General features: G+C 39.0%; 1 protein-coding gene across 1 annotated transcript in view; it reads right to left on the reverse strand.

Annotated features, from left to right (window-relative positions):
• MET (MET proto-oncogene, receptor tyrosine kinase) overlaps window positions 1–22,770 on the reverse strand; it is a 153,231-nt gene that overhangs the window by 43,521 nt on the left and 86,940 nt on the right. The window contains exons 4-11 of the mRNA XM_005877701.2: window positions 18,746–18,880; window positions 17,841–18,014; window positions 12,079–12,239; window positions 10,535–10,637; window positions 10,289–10,425; window positions 9,429–9,590; window positions 7,694–7,793; window positions 1,202–1,420 (exon numbers count right to left, since the gene is read on the reverse strand). Of these exons, the coding sequence (XP_005877763.1) occupies window positions 1,202–1,420; window positions 7,694–7,793; window positions 9,429–9,590; window positions 10,289–10,425; window positions 10,535–10,637; window positions 12,079–12,239; window positions 17,841–18,014; window positions 18,746–18,880 (1,191 nt within the window). The remainder of the gene's footprint in view (window positions 1–1,201; window positions 1,421–7,693; window positions 7,794–9,428; window positions 9,591–10,288; window positions 10,426–10,534; window positions 10,638–12,078; window positions 12,240–17,840; window positions 18,015–18,745; window positions 18,881–22,770) is intronic.

Below are 22,770 nucleotides of genomic sequence, written 5' to 3' on the forward strand. Positions count from 1 at the left end.
GGCGCCCCAACTCCCCAATCAGCCCTGCTCTGAGCCCGACCAGGGGCTGCACCTAGGGATTGGGTCTGCCCTCTGCCACCCAGGAGCAGGCCTAAGCCAGCAGGTCGTTATCTCCCGAGGGGTCCCAGACTGCAAGAGGGCACAGGCCGGGCTGGGGGACCCTCCTCCCCCCCCAGTGCACAAATTTTTGTGCACCGGGCCTCTAGTATATATATATTAAAAAGCATATTAAAAAAAACATGTTGCCATAACCGGTTTGGCTCAGTGGATAGAGTGTAGGCCTGCAGACTGAAGGGTCCCAGGTTCGATTTCGGTCAAGGGCATGTACCTTGGTTGTGGGCACATCCCCAGTAGGGGGTGTGCAGGAGGCAGCTGATCTATGTTTCTCTCTCATCGGTGTTTCTAACTCTCTATCTCTCTCCCTTCCTCTCTGTATAAATCAATAAAATGTATTTAAAAACAAACAAAAACAACAACAACAACAACAACATGTTGAAGGATAAATAGTTTGCTGTTTCTAGTGAAAGGCTATGTAGATACTTAAAATCTTGACCATTTTGCCTGTTTTATTCCTATTTGAAGTAAAAATGATTGAAGCAACATGAGAGTGCCGTATTCTAGTCACTATTTCATCACTTGTCAAATCACTTAACCTCTCTGGGCTTTATACTGTTCTTTGTTTGCCACAGGCTGGAGTAGAAAAGATAATCTGTTATTCTCCAATTACATTATAGTTAGAGGCTAATATATTCCTAAGGTAGAGGAAACCCAGCGCCATTTATAATTCACATTAGAGATGACTATTCCCAGACACAAAATTGCAAGCATTTCAAGGAAGTACAGAACTACAACTGATGCGTTTACTCTCATGGCGCTTACCTTTTATTTTATAATGAGCTCATTTCGGTGCCCAGGAAAATACATACAGGACACTGACAAGATAATGCACCACAGCAGCCTATTTAATGGATTTGTGTCCCACATTTGCTACTCTTTAATATAACACAAAAAGGTTGTTAAATGCTTCATTACAAAGCAGTTCATGATTATACTTACCTTTTAGTCCAAAGCCAAAAAAAAAGGTATTTTTCAGAGCTTAGATAAGATAATGATCAACCAAGTACAATAATTCTATTCACACAGCTACGAAGTCAATTAAGTGCTAGTTGATGATTTAAGAGGATATTTTAAGCATTCTTACCTTAATTTCCACTACATTTCCATTGCCTATTGAGATCATTACTGGCTTTTCAAAATGCTTAAAGATAGGATTATGTACATAAATGAGATCGAAGTATTTGGAATGAATCCCATCTAACATGAAAAAGGCTTTAGTTTTCAGGGGGAGTTGCAGATTCAGCTGTTGTAGTGAAGGCGTTGTACAGCAGATTATCTCTGAATTAGAGCGATGGTGACATGCCTATAGGAAGACACAATTACCCACTATAAGCAGAATATGGTTTGACAACATCAATAGCAACTTTCACATTTCACTGTTTCAGCAATCAATTGAAAGATATAATATTTGGACTCACCGGGGCCCCTCCAAACCCAGCACAAGTAGTAGCCATCTGCAGATAGCTTTGTAGTTCATGGTGGGTGGCCCCTGGCAGAATAGAGGTGGCAGATGACCTTGGGGTTTGCACCTCCGAGGAGGCCCCAGAGCCAATGCACCTAGTGGACAGCTTCAGTCCAGGTTGAAGCCTCACCACCCAACCGCCTCCACAAGTGACACACTCAAGGGGTGGACTCAACTGACACCAGAGCCCCACTGAAGTTAGTCCTGCTCTGTGGGGTAGGCCCCTGAACAGTTCATCTGCCACCATAGTTGGAGGTAAGTGGCTGAAGCCGGGGGCAAATCCCTCCCATTGACACGCCAACAGCAATCAAGGCTCAACTACAAGAGGAGGGTGCTAATGTGGGGGGGGGGAGGGGGTGCACCTTGAGTGCTCAGCTTAAGTGATGGGGGAAGATGTGCCACTGGACCCTACAGAACACCTACTACATTAGGCCACTCTACCAAGACTGGGAGATGTAGCAGCTCTACCTAATACATAGAAACAAATATAGGAGGCTTCCAAAATAAGGAGACAAAAAGCCTGTCCCAAATGAAAGAACGGAACTAAAAGTCAGGAAAAAAACACCTAAACAAAATGGAGACAAGCAATCTACTAGATGCAGAGTTCAAAACACTAGTTATAGGGATGCTCAGTGAACTTAGTGAGAACCTTGACAGTATAAAAAAGGGCCAGTCAGAAATGAAGGATACACTAACTGAAATGAAGAGTAATTTACAGGGAATCAACAGTAGAGTAGATGAAGCCAAGAATCAAATCAGAGATCTGGAAAATAAGGAAGCAAAAAACCCCAACCAATCAGAACAGCAAAAAGAAAAATAAATAAATGAGGATAGTGTAAGGACTCTCTGGGACATTTTGAGAGTTACCAATATTCGCATCATGGGGGTGCCAAAAGAAGAGAGAGAGAGCAAAATATTGAAAACCTATTTGAAAAAATAATGATAGTAAACTTTCCTGTCTGATTAGGGAAATAGATATACAAGCCCATGAAGTGCAGAAAATCCCAAACACGAGAAACCCAAAAGGCCCACACCAAGATACATCATAATTAAAATGCCAAAGGTTAAAGATAGAGAATCTTGAAAGCAGCAAGAGAAAAGAAGTTAGTACCCTACAAGGGAGCTCCCATAAGACTGTCAGCTGTTTTCTCAACAGAAACTTAGCAGACCAGAAGGAATTGGCAAGAAATATGCAAAGTGATGAAAAGTAAGGACCTACCAAGATTACTCTACCCAGCAAAGCTATCATTTAGATTCAAAGGACAAATATAGAACTTCCCAGAAAAGAAAAAGCTAAAGGAGTATATCACTACCAAACCAGTATTATATAAAATATTAAAGAGTCTTCTTTATAAAAAGAAAAAAAAGAACAACACATACATATCTATTAATAATTGAATCTAAAAACAAAATAAATGAACACACACAACAGAAACAGACTCATAGATACAGAGAACATTTTGATGGTTGCCAGATGGGAGAGGGGTTAGGGCAGTGATGGCGAACCTATGACATGCGTGTCAGAGGTGACATGCAAACTCATTTTTTTGGTTGATTTTTCTTTGTTAAATGGCATTTAAATATATAAAATAAATATCAAAAAGATAAATCTTTGTTTTACTATGGTTGCAAATATCAAAAAATTTCTATATGTGACACGGCACCAGAATTAAGTTAGGGTTTTTCAAAATGCTGACATGCTGAGCTCAAAAGGTTCGCCATCACTGGGTTGGGGGGATGGGTGAAAAAGGTGAAGGGATGAAGAAGTACAAATTGATTGTTACAGAATAGAAATGGGGAGGATGTAAGGTACAGCATAGGGAAGACAATCAATAATCTATAATAATAAAAGCATAATATGCTAATTAGACTGGACAGCTGAATTTCGTGCATTGGGCCTCTAGTATTCTAATAAGTATGTATGGTGTCAGATGGGTGTGAGATTTGTCGGATGATCACTTAGCAATTTATGCAATGTCTAATCACTGGGGCAGTACACTTGAAACTAATAAATGTATGTCAACTCTAACTGAAAAATAAAACGATAATTAAAAAAAGAAAGATGTAATTTTTGAAAAAGAAGACACACACACACCAGCATTTAACTTTGTAATGTTGAAGAACACATTTTTGGAAACAAAATAGATGCAAAGTTATCTAAACAATGCAATCTTCAAAGAAACACAGAGCTTTACTTGCTCAGAATAAACGATGTTGATCTATCTGAAGCTGGCTCACCCTCCATCACTTATTTTTTATTTTTTAGAAGAAAAGAACAGCCTCCTGGAAGGACCGTTTTCTTGTTTATGAAGCAGCCACGACAGAGTGGGAGTTGAACTTTGTGCCATTATCTCACAGCTCTAAATCAAGTTGTGAGAATCAGGGCAAAATCCTTACTTGGAAACTCATTTTCCTCTTTTAGGAAGTAAGATTAAAATGTCATTAACAATGTGTGATACTTCATGGTAAAGTGCTTTGTCAACTGCTAAGCATCATACGGTTTGCATTATAATTAGCTATGTAGTTAGACCATTTTACCAGTGTGTGTTTTAAGATATCAGTTACTGAGTGCCAGGTTCTGTGCAAAATACTTTCAAGGTAGGTCTTATATAATTCTCACAATAATCTTATGAGGTAGGTGCTCTGATCACACTCATTTTATGGGTGAAGAAGCAGCTTTTTAAGCTTACATCATTAGACCAGGTCACACAGCGTTGCATGGCAGAGTAAGGAACATAAATCGTAGGCCACTGGCTCCAAAATTCACTGTCTTAACTTCCATGCTACATGTACTGCTTCTTGCTCACTCTACAGTCTATGTTGGTAAATCTTTTCCTATGCTGTCTATTTTACAAAGGCTTTGCTATTATTGTTCCATGGCCTTTCATCTCTCATTTCAAATCTTCCCCTTTGGAATTCTGATTTATGGAGAACTGGAAAATGTGGTTTCCTCTTGATTGTGCTTAGACTAAATCAGTAACACAAAGTGACACATTTAAGGGTAAATGGTTGCAGCCCTTCCCAAGTGGCTCAGTTGGTTAGAGCGCCACCCAGATATGCCAGGGGTGCAGGTTCAGTCCCCAGTCAGGGCAAATACAGGAAGCAAATGGTGAATGCATAAATAAGTGAAACAACAAATCAATGTTTCACTCTTTCTCTCTCTCTTTAAAATCAATCAATAAATATTAAAAAAAGGTTAAATGGTTGGGATTTTTCCCTCCAAGGAAAAGACAAACAAGCAACAACACCCCTTAGATTTATTTTTCTTTGATAAGTAGAATTGGAGATAAACCACTTACTTATGCCTGAAATAGAAAACGGACTCAGGATATACATAAAAAGCACAAACAAGCTTGGCCAGTGTTGCTCAGTGGTTGAGTGTTGACCCATGAACCAGGTCACTATTCAATTCCTGGTCAGGGCACATGCCCTGGAGGCAGCCTATGGATGATTCTCTCTCATCATTGATGTTTCTATCTCTCCCTATCCCTTCTTTTCTCTGAAATCAATAAAAACGTATTTTTACAAAAAAGCACAAACAAAATTGGGTGATACTTTCTTTTTAAAGTAATTTTAAAAATTAGCCTACATTTAAAGTGTATGCTGTATGTAGATACAGAAAACCGATAAAAATAAATAAAATCATTTAATGTTATCTTAAATTCAGAGTATAATGCTGAAAGCAATTTATTCCTATCATCCTGAAAATAAAAATGAACAATTTTACTGCTATCACAATGATTTTCTATATAACAACGAGAAATTTGAAAACTATACAATAAACTACTGGCTTTTGAGGCATAAGGTATATAAACAAATTAATATACATTTTGGTGATTAGGTGATTAGTATTTTTATTTTTAAACATTTGAGTTTATTGGACTTAACATTATTGTGGCTGGATCAATATGTCTAAACTAGAGGCCTGATGCACGAAATTCATGCAAGGGGCTTGGACCTCACAGCCACAGCTGCCCCGACCCTCACAGCCCCTGCTTCATCCGGAAGATCGTCAGGACAGTCGTCTGCTGTTTGGTTGTTCGGTTGATTGGCATATTATGCTTTTGTTATTATAGATCAGACCTGACCAAAAGTTTTAATTGCTCAATAATGAATGAGTTCAATTAATCATGGTCAGCTTCAAATTCTATAAGCAGAGGGAACATGGAAGGAATACATCTCTTTATGAAGTAGTTTTCCCAAACAATAGTCAAACAGACTCACTGAATTTTTCATTCTTGTCCAATTCTAATGCATAGTTCTATTGTACTAGGAATATGTTTGTAGATAAAACAACTGCCTCCAGTTAGTATTCCAGATATGTAAATAGAATTTTTATCTTCTACCACTGTTGGGACATGCCACTCTTATGTCATACACATAGGAGGTTTTTAATAAATATTTGGTTACAAATAAATGAAGAAAGCTAAGAGGGGCTCTACCTGTTATTATAAAGCTGGTGAGAGAGAAGGAAGAAAATTTAGCCATATTTTAATAACAGGCTTGGTATAAATTAGATAAACTAATAATTTCTCAGATTTCTACTTTAAAAAGTCACATGCCAACACCAAAGAAGGTTACTGTTATTCTTATGTGGGTAATAATGTTATATTTGGTTGTGAAGAATTGGTGTTCCTTAAATTAATAGCAGTGGTAGTCTTGGTGGCCATGTGTGAGGACTGGTTTCAAAGCTCTCTACTTCATACGGTGACTCCCTGGAGTATAATCCCTCAGGAATCTGATAAGAATCTAATAATACTCTCTAGAGGTGATGCAATGTGGCTGATTGAGAAGGTCAAGAAAAATTTCATTTGAGGTGACCTTATTGTTTGGTGATCTGGCTTGACATTTTTAGTCCCAAATTGGTTTTTGTAATTAAAGAACATTGTGGCCTTAGTTTTCAAGAAATATTGGATGGGTAATCTAAAAGAAAGTGCTATAATTCAATCTATCACCTGCCCAATCAAGACCCTGCTTGAGAGGGGGCACTGAGAATTTTCATGCTAAGTGAGCACACCAACCCAACTAGATTATGATATTTTATATGAGAGAAAAACAACGAAAATGTGAAATCTCTGTAATTAACTCCAACTTCCTTAAGGTCTAAACTAAAATCACCATTTTAATGTGACCTATATAAATTGTTAGAACAAAATAGGTCCATCACTTTTAAGGAGGCATTTGGTTAAATTTTGATTGGCTTTACAAATAAAAGAAGGAAAGGTGGAGAAATAACACAGAACATACATGCTCTAGGACATATGTGTTCTAATGCTCTTCCTCATTACTTGATAATGTTCTAACAAAGGGACAAGAAGAATGGCAAGAAGTGAATGTAAGAAAACATGTGTACCTGTCACTTAGAAAGAAACGGATGATACTGCAAGATTGAAGACTTGACCCATGGGTTTTATTAGAGCAAAAGGGTTGATGTCCTATGGTGTATTAAAAGAAGGGGGGATAGGAACATGCAATGAACTGAATATTTGTGTCTCTGAATTCATATGTTGGAACCCTAATCCCCAGTGTAGCAGTATTCGAAGGGCCTTTGGGAGGTAATGAAGTCATGAGGGTGAAGTTCTCATTTGTGCCCTTGTCAGAAAAGACAAGAGAGCTTCCTTTCTCTTTCTCTCTACCTCTCATGTGAGGTTACAACGAGAAGATGGCCTTCTGCAAATGAGGAAGAATGTCCTCACCCAACACGCACATGTGCTAGTGCCTTGATTTTAAGCTTCCCAGCCTCCAGGACCGTGAAATAAATGTTTGCTGTGTCGGCCACCCAGTCCATGGTATTTTTTGTAGCACCCATAGCCACCCTAACTCACTAAGACAGGAAATAACGGGGTTTGTATTTGTACCGACTGTCTTTAAAAACACTGCCTCCAGTTAGTCATCATCCCTTGTACCTAGACATCGTGTGTGTGTATTTTTTTACAATGCTAGCCTAAGACTATATGATTTGAGTTGTTGGGTAAAAAATGCTATTTGGCCCACACTGCAAGGAAGGTAACTAGCAAACATGAAAGGCAAACTGAAATGTCCTATGAACCGTGGAAGCCAGGGGTAGAGGCCAGACGCAGAACTTGAAGCACAGCCATCACTCAAAGGACTTACCACCGTGAAGTTCCTTCCTGCTTCACGCACACTGATTACCATCCGCAGGACACTGACTGAATGCAGGTTTTTCCCAACACCTGTGATTGTGCTCCCACCACTGGCAAAAGAAAACAGATAAACAGCAACACTGAGAGGTTTTCCCTACCGAGTATTTAAAGAGAGTTCAGTTAAATCACATGTAGTGATTGTAAGTTGCTCCCAAAGCCAAAGTCCAATGGAAGTTCAGTGGTAACGGTTCTTTGGAAACAACTTGTTTAACTTGAAAATACTTTCAAAATTCACATTTCATAAAATGAAGAAAATGCATTTGTCTTTTTATTCACGAAATATGCAAAAGAAATTTTTCTCTCTGAAAATAAACTACAAAAACACAAAGACGCGTGAACTTAACTATTGTTACTATACTGATAGAATTAATGGAAACAAGGCAGACTGAAGTGGGTCGAATGAGATATTGATACTCTACTCAGCAAAGCTATCATGTAGAATTGAAGGTCAGATAAAGAGCTTCACAGACAAGAAAAAGCTAAAGGAGTTCATCACCACCAAATCAGGATTATATGAAATGCTGAAGGATATTCTTTAAGAAGAGGAAGAAGAAGAAAAAGGTAAAGATCAAATTTATAAACAACAAAGTGACAACAAATAAATACCTATCAACAAGTGAACCTAAGGGCTTTAATAAAACTTCCTGGTTTTTGCTGTATAAAATAAACTCGCTGTATCGACTCTGGGTCCCTGTCTCTCCATCAGAGGACAGTGGTCCCACCCAGTCCCAGCTTTCCCTACTGTAAACAAAACACACACACACACACAAAACAAACAAACAAATAAAAAACAAGTGAACCTAAAAATTAAGTCAGAATAAACTGGTGAATATAATAGAAGCAGGGGCATAGAAAGGGAGTGGACTGACAATTCTTGGGGGGAAGGTGGTGTGGGGGGGCGGGAAGAGACTGGACAAAAATCGTGCACCTATGGACGAGGACAGTGGGGGGGGTAAGGGCATGGGGTGGAGTGGGAACCAGGTGGAGGGGAGCTATGGGGGAAAAAAGAGGAACATCTGTAATAATCTGAACAATAAAGATTTATTAATAAAAAAATGAAAAAAACCCCAAAAAACCCCAAAGGGACTCTAGTATAGGGAAAAGCTGTATGCAAAGCAGGCAGGAGAAAATACACTGAGGAATGGGGGAAATAGAGGTGATTCTACTTTCGAGCACTAAGGTTAGTGTAGAATTGACATGTACATAATATAAGTACATAAATGATGCTACGTTAAACTGTTTTACTGAAATCTATTCAAAAAGTAACAGAATAGGATAAAATGTTTCTTGGCATGAACTAGCATTAATAAAGTCAAACTGTATTCAGGACAAGAATGTCGTTTTCACTCCTAAATTGGAAAGGCAGCCTTCAAAAGAAATGAAAAGATAAAACCACAATTCCTCTTGGCTACTCAACAGCCAAATCATTCTGATGTTACTTCTTTTCTTTTTTAAAAAATATGTTTTTATTGACTTCAGAGAGAGGGAGGGAGGGAGAGATAGAGACATCAACGATGAGAGAGAATCATCGATCGGCTACCTCCTGCACGTCCCCTACTGGGAATCAAGCCCACAACCAGGAATGGAACTGTGACCTCCTGGTTCATGGGTTGACGCTCAACCACTAAGCAATACCGGCTAGGCTTATGTTCCTTAGTTTTATACCAATCGGAAACTTTTCTTACCTAATAAAAGATTTGGTTGGACGAATTTCATAGACAATGGGGTCTTCCTGGTAACTGAAGCTGTCAATCACTTTGTTGGCCAAGTCAATTTTCAATTTAACAGGAAACTCAGTTGGAGAGTTTTGGGCTGGGGTATAACATTCGAGAATGCTATCTGACACACTGTATAAAAATAAAAACACACACACACAAAATGAAGAAAATGAACTTTAGCTATTAAAGATACACATATTTGAAAATTATATCCATAAAGCAAAAGGACATCACTCAATGACTCCTAAATAGGAATTTCCTGATGTGGTCTAGATAAAAGATCTTTCTAATGTAGGCTGTTTATATTTGACTAGATTCCAAATTTAGTCTTGTTTGAGCAAGCCTAAATGTCAACATTTTAGGATTTTAAGTAATTATTAAGGTATCCTTTTGGTATTTGATTAAACTGTGCTATTTCAACCCTAAGAAGCAAAAATATAACTTCTCTACAAACCCAATTTCCCCCACGTTTCTCATCCCCCAAAGTGAGTTAGTCTAATTGTAAATCTTGATGGAAATGTTTATTTTATTTTATTGTCAATTATTAGAATCTCACAACTCATAGCATAGCTAGGATACTAAGATAAAACAGGAGAGAAGATGAATGGAAAGACAAAACTTAAATGTAGAATTAAACAATAAGGGAAAGGTAGAAAAATGAGCAAAAGGGAATAGATGGAGTTGAGAAGGAAGGAGTTTTATCAGTAGGAGAGTGAATGATAAGTACCTTGAATTTTTCCCATAAAAAAGAATAATTTTTTCTTGAATTGTTAGATGTAGATATTAATTCTACATGACCAATGCAACAAAAAACAGATATACAACACCTTTTTAAAGTACAGGTTTTTCCACCAATTGAAACATGTCTAGAATTCCCACTGTTAAGGTATTTTCCAGTTAAAGTAAGTAAAGTGCCACCAGTTTTAGGACCATAACTTGGGGAAATACTTGTTATTATAGGATCCTGATGAGAGATAAGAACAAAAAAGCAACAAAACTTGTTAATTTTATAACTCTAAACAGATTAAGTAACAATTAAATATCCTACTTCTTGAGAAAAGTAATAGACTTACCACATAAGAAAATGTACTGTATTGCACTGTCCCTCGACCATTTGAAATAATTATAGACATATTGAAATGCTCATTCATTGCAGGACCAACTGTGCATTTTAACCTGGGGGAAAAAAAAACCCCGAAGAGCTTAATATGTTACATGTCCAAAGGAGGCATTTTCTGGCTTGGCTGTTTTATATGAAGGGACATAAATGTGTGAGCTAACTATTCTGATTAGCAAGCAGAGTCATCAGCTCACACATTTGTTAAACCTCATCAATGCAGAATTCACCAATTTGTTCATAAAAATCTAAGTCTCATCCTATAAAATTATAGGCAAAATGTTTGGCATACTTAACAAATAGTATTTTAATAGCATAACAATGGCTAATGATAAATAAGCCAAATCTCTTCATTGAAGAATGCCAACAGGTACAGTTCTGTGATTACGTGTGTTTATCAAAGTTACTTAAAAAGTAATAAAATTGTGAAAGGTTTTCCATAGGATTATTTTTGAATAATCTCATAGTCCTGAAAGATTATAAATATAATTTGTTTTATTAAATAAGTTTTAAAGAAGAGAATGAATTGTTTCACTTTTACAGGCCCTAATTTATAATGCAATGAATAAGAATTTACAAGGTAAATTTCCAGAATTAATTTGTTAGGTCATTAAGCTAAATAACTATGACATTAGTGGATATTTCAGTCTCAGTAAAATGAATAGACTTAGATCTTTCTGTAATCCTGAAAGGAATTCTATTAGGTATAAAATAACCACTTGATAGACGAGGTTCAACCATAAGACTGTAAATTTTTGGTTGTTACTATACAATAACTAAAAATTCCGAATTCTCATACATTATGGGATTCAGCTCTCATAGAAGGTACGTGTAGAAAAGAGCCAAACAAGCACAGGTCCTGGATCAGGAAGGCTGAGCTTGAAGGCTTATAAATCACCTAGTACCATTTGAATGACCTGTCTCAGTTTCAGGAGTCACCTTTGTAAAATAGGAATGATACTGCTATCTCACAGGATTTGAAAGTGGCTAAATGAGATACACTCCTTACATTACAATGCCAATAAATGTCAGCTGAATGTAAATTTAAACTCATCAGAAAGAGTCTCAAAAATGTGATTCAGCTATCCTACTACTGATGTTACAAAGTAAATTTAGAAGAGAGGGCACATATTGAGCTATTTACTGATTTTTATAGAAAGAGCCATTGGATACAATATTTGAAAACTTTAAAGATGGAGTGACTCCAAGCAACCAGTGCTTTCAAATCTACTCAGACAATTTCTGAAGAGTTGTTACAAAACTGGCTGAAAACTCCCAAATGCTGGATTCTTCTTTTTTCCATCTAGATAATGTCAACTTTCTCCCTCCTTAATTCTGGTAGAAAATAGATAAACAACAACAACAACAAACAAATCCAAAAGGGATGTGATAGACCAAGACCCTTAAGAGATACATTTTTAGGGACATTTTTACAGGCATTCATTCAAAAACAAACCTGTTTTCCAACCCCACCCCAGCAAAGTATTTTAAGATCCTTACATATTTGTTGTACTCTCACTTAGGGTCAAGGTACAGCTCTCATTTCCAAGGAGAATTCTGGTTTTCTTTACATCAAATTTACTATTCTTCCTGAATCCAAAGTCCCAGCCACAGATGGTCAGCGTTGTCCCTCCTTCCAGAGGGGCACTAGTTGGGAAAACCTACAAGGACAACATAGAACTTAAAAACCCCAGTATATTATCTTTCATATGCGTGGAAAACAAAATACGTTTGCTCAAATAGTCTGAAATTCTTGCATTTTCCCACTACCTGAAACATTTAATTTTAATTAAAGAAATAATGGTCAGCCTGGCTGGCATGGCTCAGTGGTTGAGTGTCGACCTATGAACCAGGACATCACGGTTCAATTCCCGGGACACATGCTGGGGTTGTGGGCTGAGTCCCCTTTGGGGGACGTGCAGGAGGTGGCTGATCAGTGATTCTCTCTCATCATTCATGTTTCTGTCTCTCTCTCCCTCTCCCTTCCTCTCTGAAATCAGTAAAAATATATTTTAAAAAATAATGATGACAAACTTCAGAGTATCTGAACATTAAAACTATCTGATATGCTGCTCTGGTTGGTGTGCCTCAGTTGGTTGGAGCTTCATCCCATGTACCAAAAAGGTGGTGGTTTTGATTCCCTGTCAGGGCACATACCTAGGAGGCAGCCGGTCGATGTTTCTCCCTCACATTGATCTCTCTCTCTCTCTCTCTCTCAAATGAATGGAAACATGTCCTCAGGTGAGGATTAAAGAAACCTCCCAAAACAAAAAAACAAGTTGTTTTCAGGCAATCCAGAGCAGGGACAGAGAGCAGACTCAGCCTGGGTGGGAATGAAGGGCTTCTTGGGCTACTCTGAAATGAATTTGTCTTCTAGGAAACCTCGGGGCTAAAGAAGACATACTTTGGACCCAGTCTTTTATGCTTAGAACTCTGATTATTACTCCTTCAGGGGCCTCTATGAAACTGCTCAAAACGCCTTCATGAGCCCTAGAAGCCAAGCTCCAACATATGCCTGGTCTGTGTGCTACACTCTGGTTGCTATGATATTTCCCACCCAGAGAAGAAAGGCACACAGTAAAAATATCTCTTTTGATATTCATGTTTTCACTTGCATTCAGCAGCTTTCATAATATCAAACACATAGGTGGTATTCAATACATATCTGCCATTTATTTATACATCATCTACTACATGCCAGGTAGCAATGTATGAATAAGTGAATCTATTTCTTTTACTTGTTAATTCACATTTATTATTGGTTTGCAACTTTTCTATTTATACCAGTTGGTTAGTTGATACACTCAGCCTTTAAAAATGATGTAATATTTAACACATTCAATATATTATTTGTATTAGAAAGAGATGAAAACAGAACTGGAGAGAGCCCCAAATGTGATCTGTATTGTAGTAATGTTTCTAATGATCTCTCTTGGCATTACTTTACATCTCATTGCAAGGACTGTTCCTGCCCCATTGTTCAATGTTAAATAAATAATAGGTTCATTTTATTCTTGCAGGTGTGTGAAAAGTAAAGTTAAACTTATTAATAAGTACATTTATCACATGACCGAGCAATCTCTCTTCTGTGTATGTACCTGAAAAACTCTAAAATATTTATTTCCAAAGATTTTGCACCCCTATGTTCACTGCAGTGGCCAAGACATGGAGACAATCCAAGTGTTCTTTGATAAAGGACTGGATAAAGAAGATGTGCTACATATATGAGTGAATACTACTCAGCCATAAGAAAAGATGAAATACTGCCATTTGTGACAACATGGATACACCTTGAGAATATTATGCTAAGTGAAGTAAGTCAGTCAAAGCTAAGAACCATATGATTTTACTCATATGTGGGATATAAAACTGAAACTCATAGACACAGACAACAGTATAGTGGTTACCAGAGAGAAGGGGTGGTGAGGTTATTAAAGGGTAAAGTGGGCCAAATATATGGTGAGGAAAAATGATTTGACTTTGGATGGTGGGAAAACAATGCAATATACACATCATGTAACACAGAAATGTATACTTGAAACCTATGTGATCTTATTAAGCAATGTCACTCCAATAAATGACTAAGAGAAATTTTTGATTCCTATAAAACACACACACACACACACACACACACACACACACACACACACACCAAAAAAAAACCTTTGGCAACTGTAATATAAGATAGCATTAGGCTCTTAGGAAGTCTATAAGATAATGGTTCTTAGACTAAAACTATCAAAAACAAAACAAATTTCCAAGTTAAAAATAAGCGTCTCCTCAGCAGTTTTGTGACAATCGAGAAAGGAAATGCTCTTTCGGGGGGTCATATTGTAAATTGTGCTGTAAAGTACAATAGTGGGAAAACAGCACCACTATAGAGACAACTCAGACCGGTATTTGTTTAAGGCCAGTTAGTGAAAAGCTGAAAGTGATTCTTCACAACTTACAAGGGCTTTTAGCAAAATTCAAATTTGCAAAGGTTCCTATCCTTCCCACATAATAATTGCAAACCAAATTCTTAACTTACCTTGTTTACTAACGCCCTTTAAAGTTTTAGCTTAATGCTTTTATGGTAGCTATTTTATCCATTAAGCCCATTACACAGTTGTGCCTTTCTTGAAAACTTACTTGTCCACGTCTAGCCAAATGAGAACTGCTAGGAAAAAACGATCTGTTTATTATTATGTTAGAAATCTAGCAGGAGAGACTAAGACACCTAACCCTCCGGGACTTTCTTCAGCCTGAGGCGGTCACACAGCTGCTGCTCCCTCTTAATGAGGCGTCCCCATAAAAAACAGCTGCCAAGGCCCGACCCCCGCTGCAGGATCCCCCCTTTCTATGTAAAAACTGAAGTCTGTCACTCTCCATACATCATGACTTTCTATATAAGGCAAAGGAGTTGGGTGATGATTTGAGAAAAACCACCGAGAGGTGTTCAAATGGTGCAGCAGAATTGGATATTATAAAAACTTGGCTAGACCATCAGGTTTTGAAAGACCAGCTCTACTTAGCTTCTCTCTCCAGGCTGAAATACTAGAGGGGACATCCGAGGCTTTTCCCTAGCTCCTGGTGTAATGTTCACTCTTCCAGGGGAAAGGAAGGAAGCAGTATTGGGCTACACACCCCTGGACAGAATCAACAATGGGTTGGCAAACTCTGAGTTCTCCTGAAGGGCACAGAATCTCTGTGGGAAGGAAATGAGTGTCCAGCATAAAGCCACAGGGGCCGGGGCTCCCACCTGCCTGAACAGGGGAAAAACAGCTACAAAAGGAGCTAGCCTCCTTTCACAGGTGAAAATGATTCAAATGATCATGTTTTCAAAACCCACCATGGTAATACACGAGAAAGCTAGAAACAATAATAAAAAAACCTTGGAAAATTAAAAATTGCCATGTATCAGTGATGTAAGATATGAACAATAAGGGAAACCAGGTGAGGGGTATATAGAAAAACAACAACAACAACAAACTTTGGGAAGTTATACTTCGTCTCTTCAATAGGAAAAAAGTCACAACTATATTGGTGGCAGTGTATTGACTGCATGACCCCTGCCCCCGTAAGATATTGCTGTTGCTTCTTATCTGAGTCTTCTGATCAATTAATAAACCGTTTTATTGTCTCACTGGGATTGAATTCAATCCTACAAGCTATGACAATTTTATCCTGATAAATTCAGAATATATTGGAAAGTGCTCTTCCTTTTCTAAAGCACTTCATGTTGCTCCTTAAGTACAAGATCAGACAATAGGTCAGAAACAAAATAATGGGCTTTCAAGTCTGAAATCTGTCACATGCGGAACTGCCAAGAATTTCAGCCATTGAACATCATGTACCTTGAAAAGCAAGTTAATTTACACTTATTGGAAAGTGAAATCCTATACATTAGCTGGGTTTTGTGCCTCTAGAATTTAAGACAGATAAGAAAAAGATGAATAATCTGTCTTATTTTTGTTGCAGTCAGAATGTTGAATGTCACGCTCTAGGGCAGCATGAAATCTTCCTAACAGCTATGAACCGAAAGGGATTTATGGGCTCAGCTGCACTCCTTTCCTCCTAACCATAAGCTGAAGCCGCACTGACTCATGCATGAGGCAGAATTGCCAACTAGAGTGTTGGGAAAGGAAAGGTGAGAGAGGAGGTAGCCTCACACATTGGGAGAGATTTTTCTGGTTCCAGAAAATTCTAAAACGTTTGCTCTGTTTTTAACCATTTTAATATGGCTTTCATGATGAATAAAAGGAAGCACATTGGGCAAAATTAAGTGTTTCATGTGTACAGGTTTTCAACCTGCTCTTTATTTAAAACAGCAGCATGGCTATTTTTGAAATAAAATTGTTATGATTTAACTGTGTGCGCGCACACACACACACACACACACACACACACACCACTCTGCTCATATCTCTTTCATGGAATAGTTGAGCTCAGTTTTCTAGTGTCTCAAATTGCCAAGGCTGTGTGTTTTAAAAAAAGTATAAAATTACATGTAGTTTTAAAAGTATATTAAAGAACAAAAAAAAAAGCATACATAAACACTACAGTATAGATAGTTATTTCACTATCTTCTAGTTTATTCTCTGGCTGGTCAAGCTAAGTTAATAATTGTGTCACACCCAACAGGAAATAATTTGGTTTAAAACTTAGTCACCCCATACAAATCGTGTCCCAAACCATAACTAAATGAAAACAGCCATGCACTTGGGGGCAGTTCCTGTTCTGACTTGTACGCTTTGTTTACTTGGGCTTGACCCAGGCAACCGAGGCCTTTAACTTGAATCTTTCACAAGGGCCACTTACTAAAGTCCAACTGTCCTTCATGCAGTAGAGAAAGTACACACTGGGTCCTCACCAGGGAAGTATTTTCAAGCAAAACGTGTTTGGATCAAGACATTTTTTAAAAGTGCCAGGGAGATTTTCAAAGTACCAAATATGTACTTAAGAAACGAAGGCAGCAGAGAGAGATGGTGGCTACCATGCCATGGCTGAGGTCCACCGCTAGAAGCTAAATTCTCTAGCAGGAGGCACTTTGATTTCGTTTGAGACTCTATCTCCCCAGTGGCTAAAATCATGCCTGCTGTGTAGTATGTAGTATGCATTCAAATATTTTTGGAGTAAATTAAAGAAGGAAATGGCTGACACAGTGTAGATTTTACTATAGTCAGCAGCTGCACATTTATGGCTCTTCCAGGACCTTGGAGAGAAGGTGCACAGTCATCCATGGGAGTTTACTATCTTCCTGCCCTGGGAAGTAACCTCTAATCTCTCCTGTGATGAGACAAGGCCACCATCTCTGGAGTCAGACAGGAAGAAACCTGTCCTGTCTGCCCCAGAATGGCTGTGATCTCTAGCTTGCACGGCTCAGTCTAGGGTTGCGGGTTATGCCATGAGCAGATCTCTGTGTGTGGTAGAGGCTCATGTGTAGGCACCTGGCAGATAACGTAGGTGGTGAGGACTCAGAAAATGGGGGAGTCAGGAGGGAACAGGCCCCAAGTGTGAGGAAATGGGGAGCTTATTTACATTGCACTAAGGGAGAGCAACTGCCCAAGGAGAAAACCTATGCAGTGGGTGTGAAGCAAGCGCTTCAGGTACAGGACTCTGGGGATGTGCCCAAATGCCACCCTAAAGAAAAAACGTGGGGGCAGATGGTGCTTCGGCTGATGTCTCATAGCTCAGTGAGTCAACTGAGTTTTAGAATTTTTTTTCACTAGTGGGATCTGTGTTTACCAAAAAGCATACTGATAGCTGCCAGCGATTCCTACCTCATAGATTGTAGGATGACAGAGCTCTTGAGTCCATGTTCCGCTGGCGCATTCCTCCAATTGCGCACATCTGTCGTGGCACCAGCCACACTGCACAAAGGGAGGGGCAGAGAGGCACTGGCTGCAGGACTGGAAATGCTCACAGCCCAAGCCATTCAGTGGGATCTTGGTGATCTGCAAAGAAAAGTGATAGAAAGAGCTTCCAGAAAGTTTGTTTGTTAAACAAAAACTAAATATACCAAAAATACACATGTAAATATAATTTTACAGAGCCTACGAGAGGTAACACCTATGTGTGCAAATCATGTAATAATGATTACGTGACTAGAGTAAAAGAAATCAAATTCCTTTCTTCCCTCTCCTGCGGGCATGTATGTGATAGAAGTTACCATGATGTCCAGTGAACACACACCAGCACTGCCATGCGATGCTAGAGGTTCTACTTAGTAGAGACGTTTTGCTCTGTGTGAGACAATGTTAAAGTAACAAGAGTATAATGAAGCAACTGGAAAGCACACTTGAGCCCCCAGGAAATTCTAAGTACGTTTACATATCATTCCGGCATCAAGATGCACCTCCTTCTCTCAGAGAAAAATGGGTTACTGTTTGGCATCAAATTCCAATATGCATTTTAGGATCCACCTGCCTGTACTAGAGTTCTTACCTTAGGACTGTAATACTGATTCAGTCTGCTTGTTTTACTCATTGAGAAATACAGGAGAAAAGGAAAAGTATACATTATGAAGAGGATCTCCCTTAGCTGCTGTCTTCCCTAAAATAAAAATTTAACTTGACTTCACAAGATCTCTGAAATACTCGAGAGGTGAATCCAAGACAAAGAGAGAAGTCAGAAAGGCCCTCCTGGCACTGGCAATACATACCCACTCAGGAAGGACGGCACTTACCTTCTTCCCCGTGACCACCAATGTGTAGCCGTTTTGGTTTAATGGGTGCTCCACGATCATTTCTGGAGACACGGGGTGGGAATCGAGGCGAAAATTTACATGAGGTGTTGACGATCCCGATCGAGAAACTACAACCTGAGAAACGAAACAGAAAACACCTTTATTCCAAGAAGCTCAGTTTACATATAAGTGGGAAATGCGGATGGTAACGGTAATAATAGATTTGGAGAGCTTGTGGGTGTTTAAACTGAAGGGCCAATGGTTTATCTCATTGTAAATCAATCTGACATCTAATTTTCTGCCTTGAAGACAATTCATCTGAACCCCCAAGACAGTTTTCCTATGACCTTTTAATGGTTTCTAGGGAAGGAGGTCTCCTAATCTGCCAGCACATGCAGACAAATCCTCATGACTGCACTGGGCCTGGAGGAGCCCAAACTCTCCCCTGAACAGAAGACCTCACTTATGCTATGGGGTTTCTGGATTATTTTATTATTTTTTAAAATCTCTGTTGTTGAGAATATTACAGATGTCTACCTTTTTTCCTCCCATTGCCTCCCTCTACCTGGTTCCTGCCCTGCCCCAGGCTTTCACCACCCTATTGTCTGTGTTGTCATATACTAGTAAAATATTTGGTTAATCTCCTCCCACCCCCCATCCCCACTCCCCCCTTCCCTCAGAGATTCGTCAGTCTATTCCATGTTTCCATGCCTCTGATTCTATTTTATTCACCATTAGACTTCTTGTTCATTTATTTTGATTTTTAGATTCAATTGTTGATATGTATTTATTGCCATTTTATGGTTCATATTTTTTATGTACTTCTTCTTCCTCTTCTTAAAGAATACCCTTCAATATTTCATATAATACTGGTTTGGTGGTGATAAACTCCTTCAGTTTTAGTGGAGTTTTTTTGTTTTGTTTGTTTGTTTTGTTTGTGAAGCTCTTTAATTGACCTTCAATTCTAAATGACAGCTTGTCTGGGTAGAGTAATCTTGGTTGTAGATCCTTGCTATTCATCACTTTGAATATTTCTTAAACTCCCTTCTAGCCTGCAAAGTTTCTGTTGAGAAATCACTGAGAATTGTATGGGCACACCCTTGTAGGTAACTAACTGTTTTTCTCTTGCTGCTTTTAAGATTCTCTCTTTGTCTTTAACCCTTGGCATTTCAATTATGATGTGTCTTGGTGTGGGTCTCTTTAGGTTCCTCTTGCTTGGGACTCTGTGCTTTCCTGGACTTGTAACTCTATTTCTTTCACCAGGTAGGGGAAGTTTTCTGTCACTATTTCTTCAAATAGGTTTTCAACATCTTGATCTCTCTCTTCTTCTAGCACCCCTATAATGTGAATATTGGTACACTTGAAGTTGTCCCAGAGACTCCTTACTATCTTCATATTTTTGGATTCTTTTTTCTTTTTGCTACTGTGATTGGGTGTTTTTTGCTTCCTCATATTCCAAATCATTGATTTGATTCTCAGAATCCTCTAATCTACTCTTGAATCCCTGTGAATTATTCTTTATTTCAGTTAGTGTATGCTTAATTTCTGACTGGTCCTTTTTCATGTCTTTGACATTCTCACTAAGATCCTTGAAAGTCTCACTAAGTCCCTTGAAGCTCTCATTAAGACCCTTGAGTAACCTTATAACCATTGTCTTGAACTCTCTATCCAGTTGTTTGCTTGCTTGCATTTCTTTCATTTGTACCATGTTTCTTTTTCTCTGCATTTTAGCTGCTTCCCTGTATTTGTTTAGATGTATTAGGTAGAGTGTTATGTCTCTTGGAATTGGTAGAGTGACCCTGTATAGTATGTGTCCTGTAGAACCCAGCCTCCCTAGTGACCTGAGCTGGGCATGCTAGGTGCGCCCCTGTATGGGCTGTGTGCGCAGTCTTGTAGTTGAGCCTTGATTGCTGTTGCCATCACTGGGAGGACTGACCTTCAGGCTAATTGGCTGTGAGGACCAGCTGAGTCTAAAATGGAAGACCTGCTGTGCAGGAGACACCTCTATGGAGCAGGACTTGCTTCAGTGGGGCTTTGGCGCTCACTGAGTCTGCCTCTTGAGTGTGTTGTTTGAGGATGTATAGAGTTGTAATCTGGTATGTGCACCAGGTACACTGGCTCTGGGGCCTCCTGGGGCCTTCTGGGAGGTGCAAAGTTAGCCACTACCTGCAGCCACCTGGCAGGAGCTATAGAGAGATCTGCAGATAACTGCTACTTGTATTGGGCTAGGAAGTGCCCAGGCAAGGCCCAGCTGTGAAGCAAGGCAGGTGAGTCTTGGGCCTTTTATTGATAGTTTTGGGGCACACTGACACCAGATGCTGCTTGTTTGAAAGATTTTAGCAAAGTCTGAAGTCTGCACAAGGACAGGCCATGCATATGGAAAAGCAGCTGCAAACAGCACCGGTGGGGTTGCACATTGGATGGGGTGGAGCCTCAGGGAATCTCCAGGGTGGAGTGAACAGTGTGGGCTATGCTGGTGGAGACTCAGATATGGCTGCCAGTCATCTCTGCCACGGGAGAAGTCCCAGTACAGGAACAATGACCCCTGTGAGTTCCACCCCAAACATTCAACACTTTCAAAACATCTCCATTAAGCAGGGTGGTGATATTTGCACAGAAGTTAAATGATGGATCAAAGGTCGTTTCATCAGATTCAGAAAGGATGGAAACTATTTTTATTAATAAATTTAATGCCAAATAGGTATTTGTGACTTTTGCAGTTAAAGTAAAAAGTAGTTTAATTACCAATCCTACCTCCCTCTGGGAGCTGGTGACAAACAGACTATCTGGACACTAGGCTTCGAAAGCTTCTATCCCAAATTATACAGATTTCAATTATCCAATTTTCCAATCTTAACTCACCACCTCTTATTTTTCCTAGCCCTTACCCCACTTTTTTTCACAATTTCTTGTTGCCAATTACTTCAAACTGAAAAGATTAAAAACAAACAAAACACTCTCCCATAACAAGTCAAAAACAAAACAAAACATCAGTTTCTCTTAATACCCTGACTCTGTTCTCTGCCTCATTCCGTGCTTTCCACTTCACTGAAAATTATTCATCCCCATGAGTCTTTCTCTGAGTATTTGCATTCTGTGTCTGACTCTTGTATCTTCCATTTTATTCAGACCTGCTCAATAATGACCACCTCCTTGTACCCGTTTTTCTAATATCTTATTGCTCTCTTAAATATCATTTCCCGTGTTTATAATAAGCAACCTCTTCTTAATTACTAGGCCATCATCTTTGACTTTATCAAATATCCGAAGCCCATCCAAATATTCATTTCTCAGAAAGGATTAACCTTTCTCTCTTTTTTCCTAAAAAAGCTCTTTGCACCTCTGGAACTTGAGTAGATTGATTCAGTTAAGACTTTTTGTCTGGAGAGCACCATATATGTGGTACTCTCCTAATAGGTAACAGCCAGGCATTGTGCTGAGTGCCTTAAATGGATATATATTTTTTACTCCTCACAATAATCCTACAGGGTAGATACAATTACTTTCCATAAAGAAAATACAACAACAACCATGAAAGAAAATACGACAGAGACTTTTAGCTGGAAAGTATGAGTCAGGTTTACAAGGAGCTCTATGTAATGCTTAAATCCATGTGCTTGACCTCTCCTTAAACACTTAGCCGATCCACTCTTGGAGCACCAGAGTAAACACCAATAAAACGCTTCAACTCTGAGCTCCTAAAAGCCACTCGTGAGTCAAAGCATTAAAAAAAAATTCACAATCTATTTGCCTTGCTAAATACTCCTGTTTCAGTAACACTGGCTGCACAAGTAAGTGTGCCTAAGGACAAAGAGTCCACATCTAAAAAGATGGCACAGGGGAAACTTGACCAGCACAGCTGGCCAGCTCTACTTTTGATCATCAGCTAGGATGAGTGTGGCTTCACATAGAAAAAGGGATGAGCCCGAGAAGACAGGAAGAGTGGGTGGAAAGGTGAGGTGACTGTTCGGAACTTTGAGCAGAGGCCATATCACAGAGGCAAATGCCTTTTTAGTTGATCATTA

The sequence above is a fragment of the Myotis brandtii genome, unplaced genomic scaffold (assembly GCF_000412655.1).
Source record: "Myotis brandtii unplaced genomic scaffold, ASM41265v1 scaffold529, whole genome shotgun sequence".
Lineage (NCBI taxonomy): Eukaryota > Metazoa > Chordata > Mammalia > Chiroptera > Vespertilionidae > Myotis > Myotis brandtii.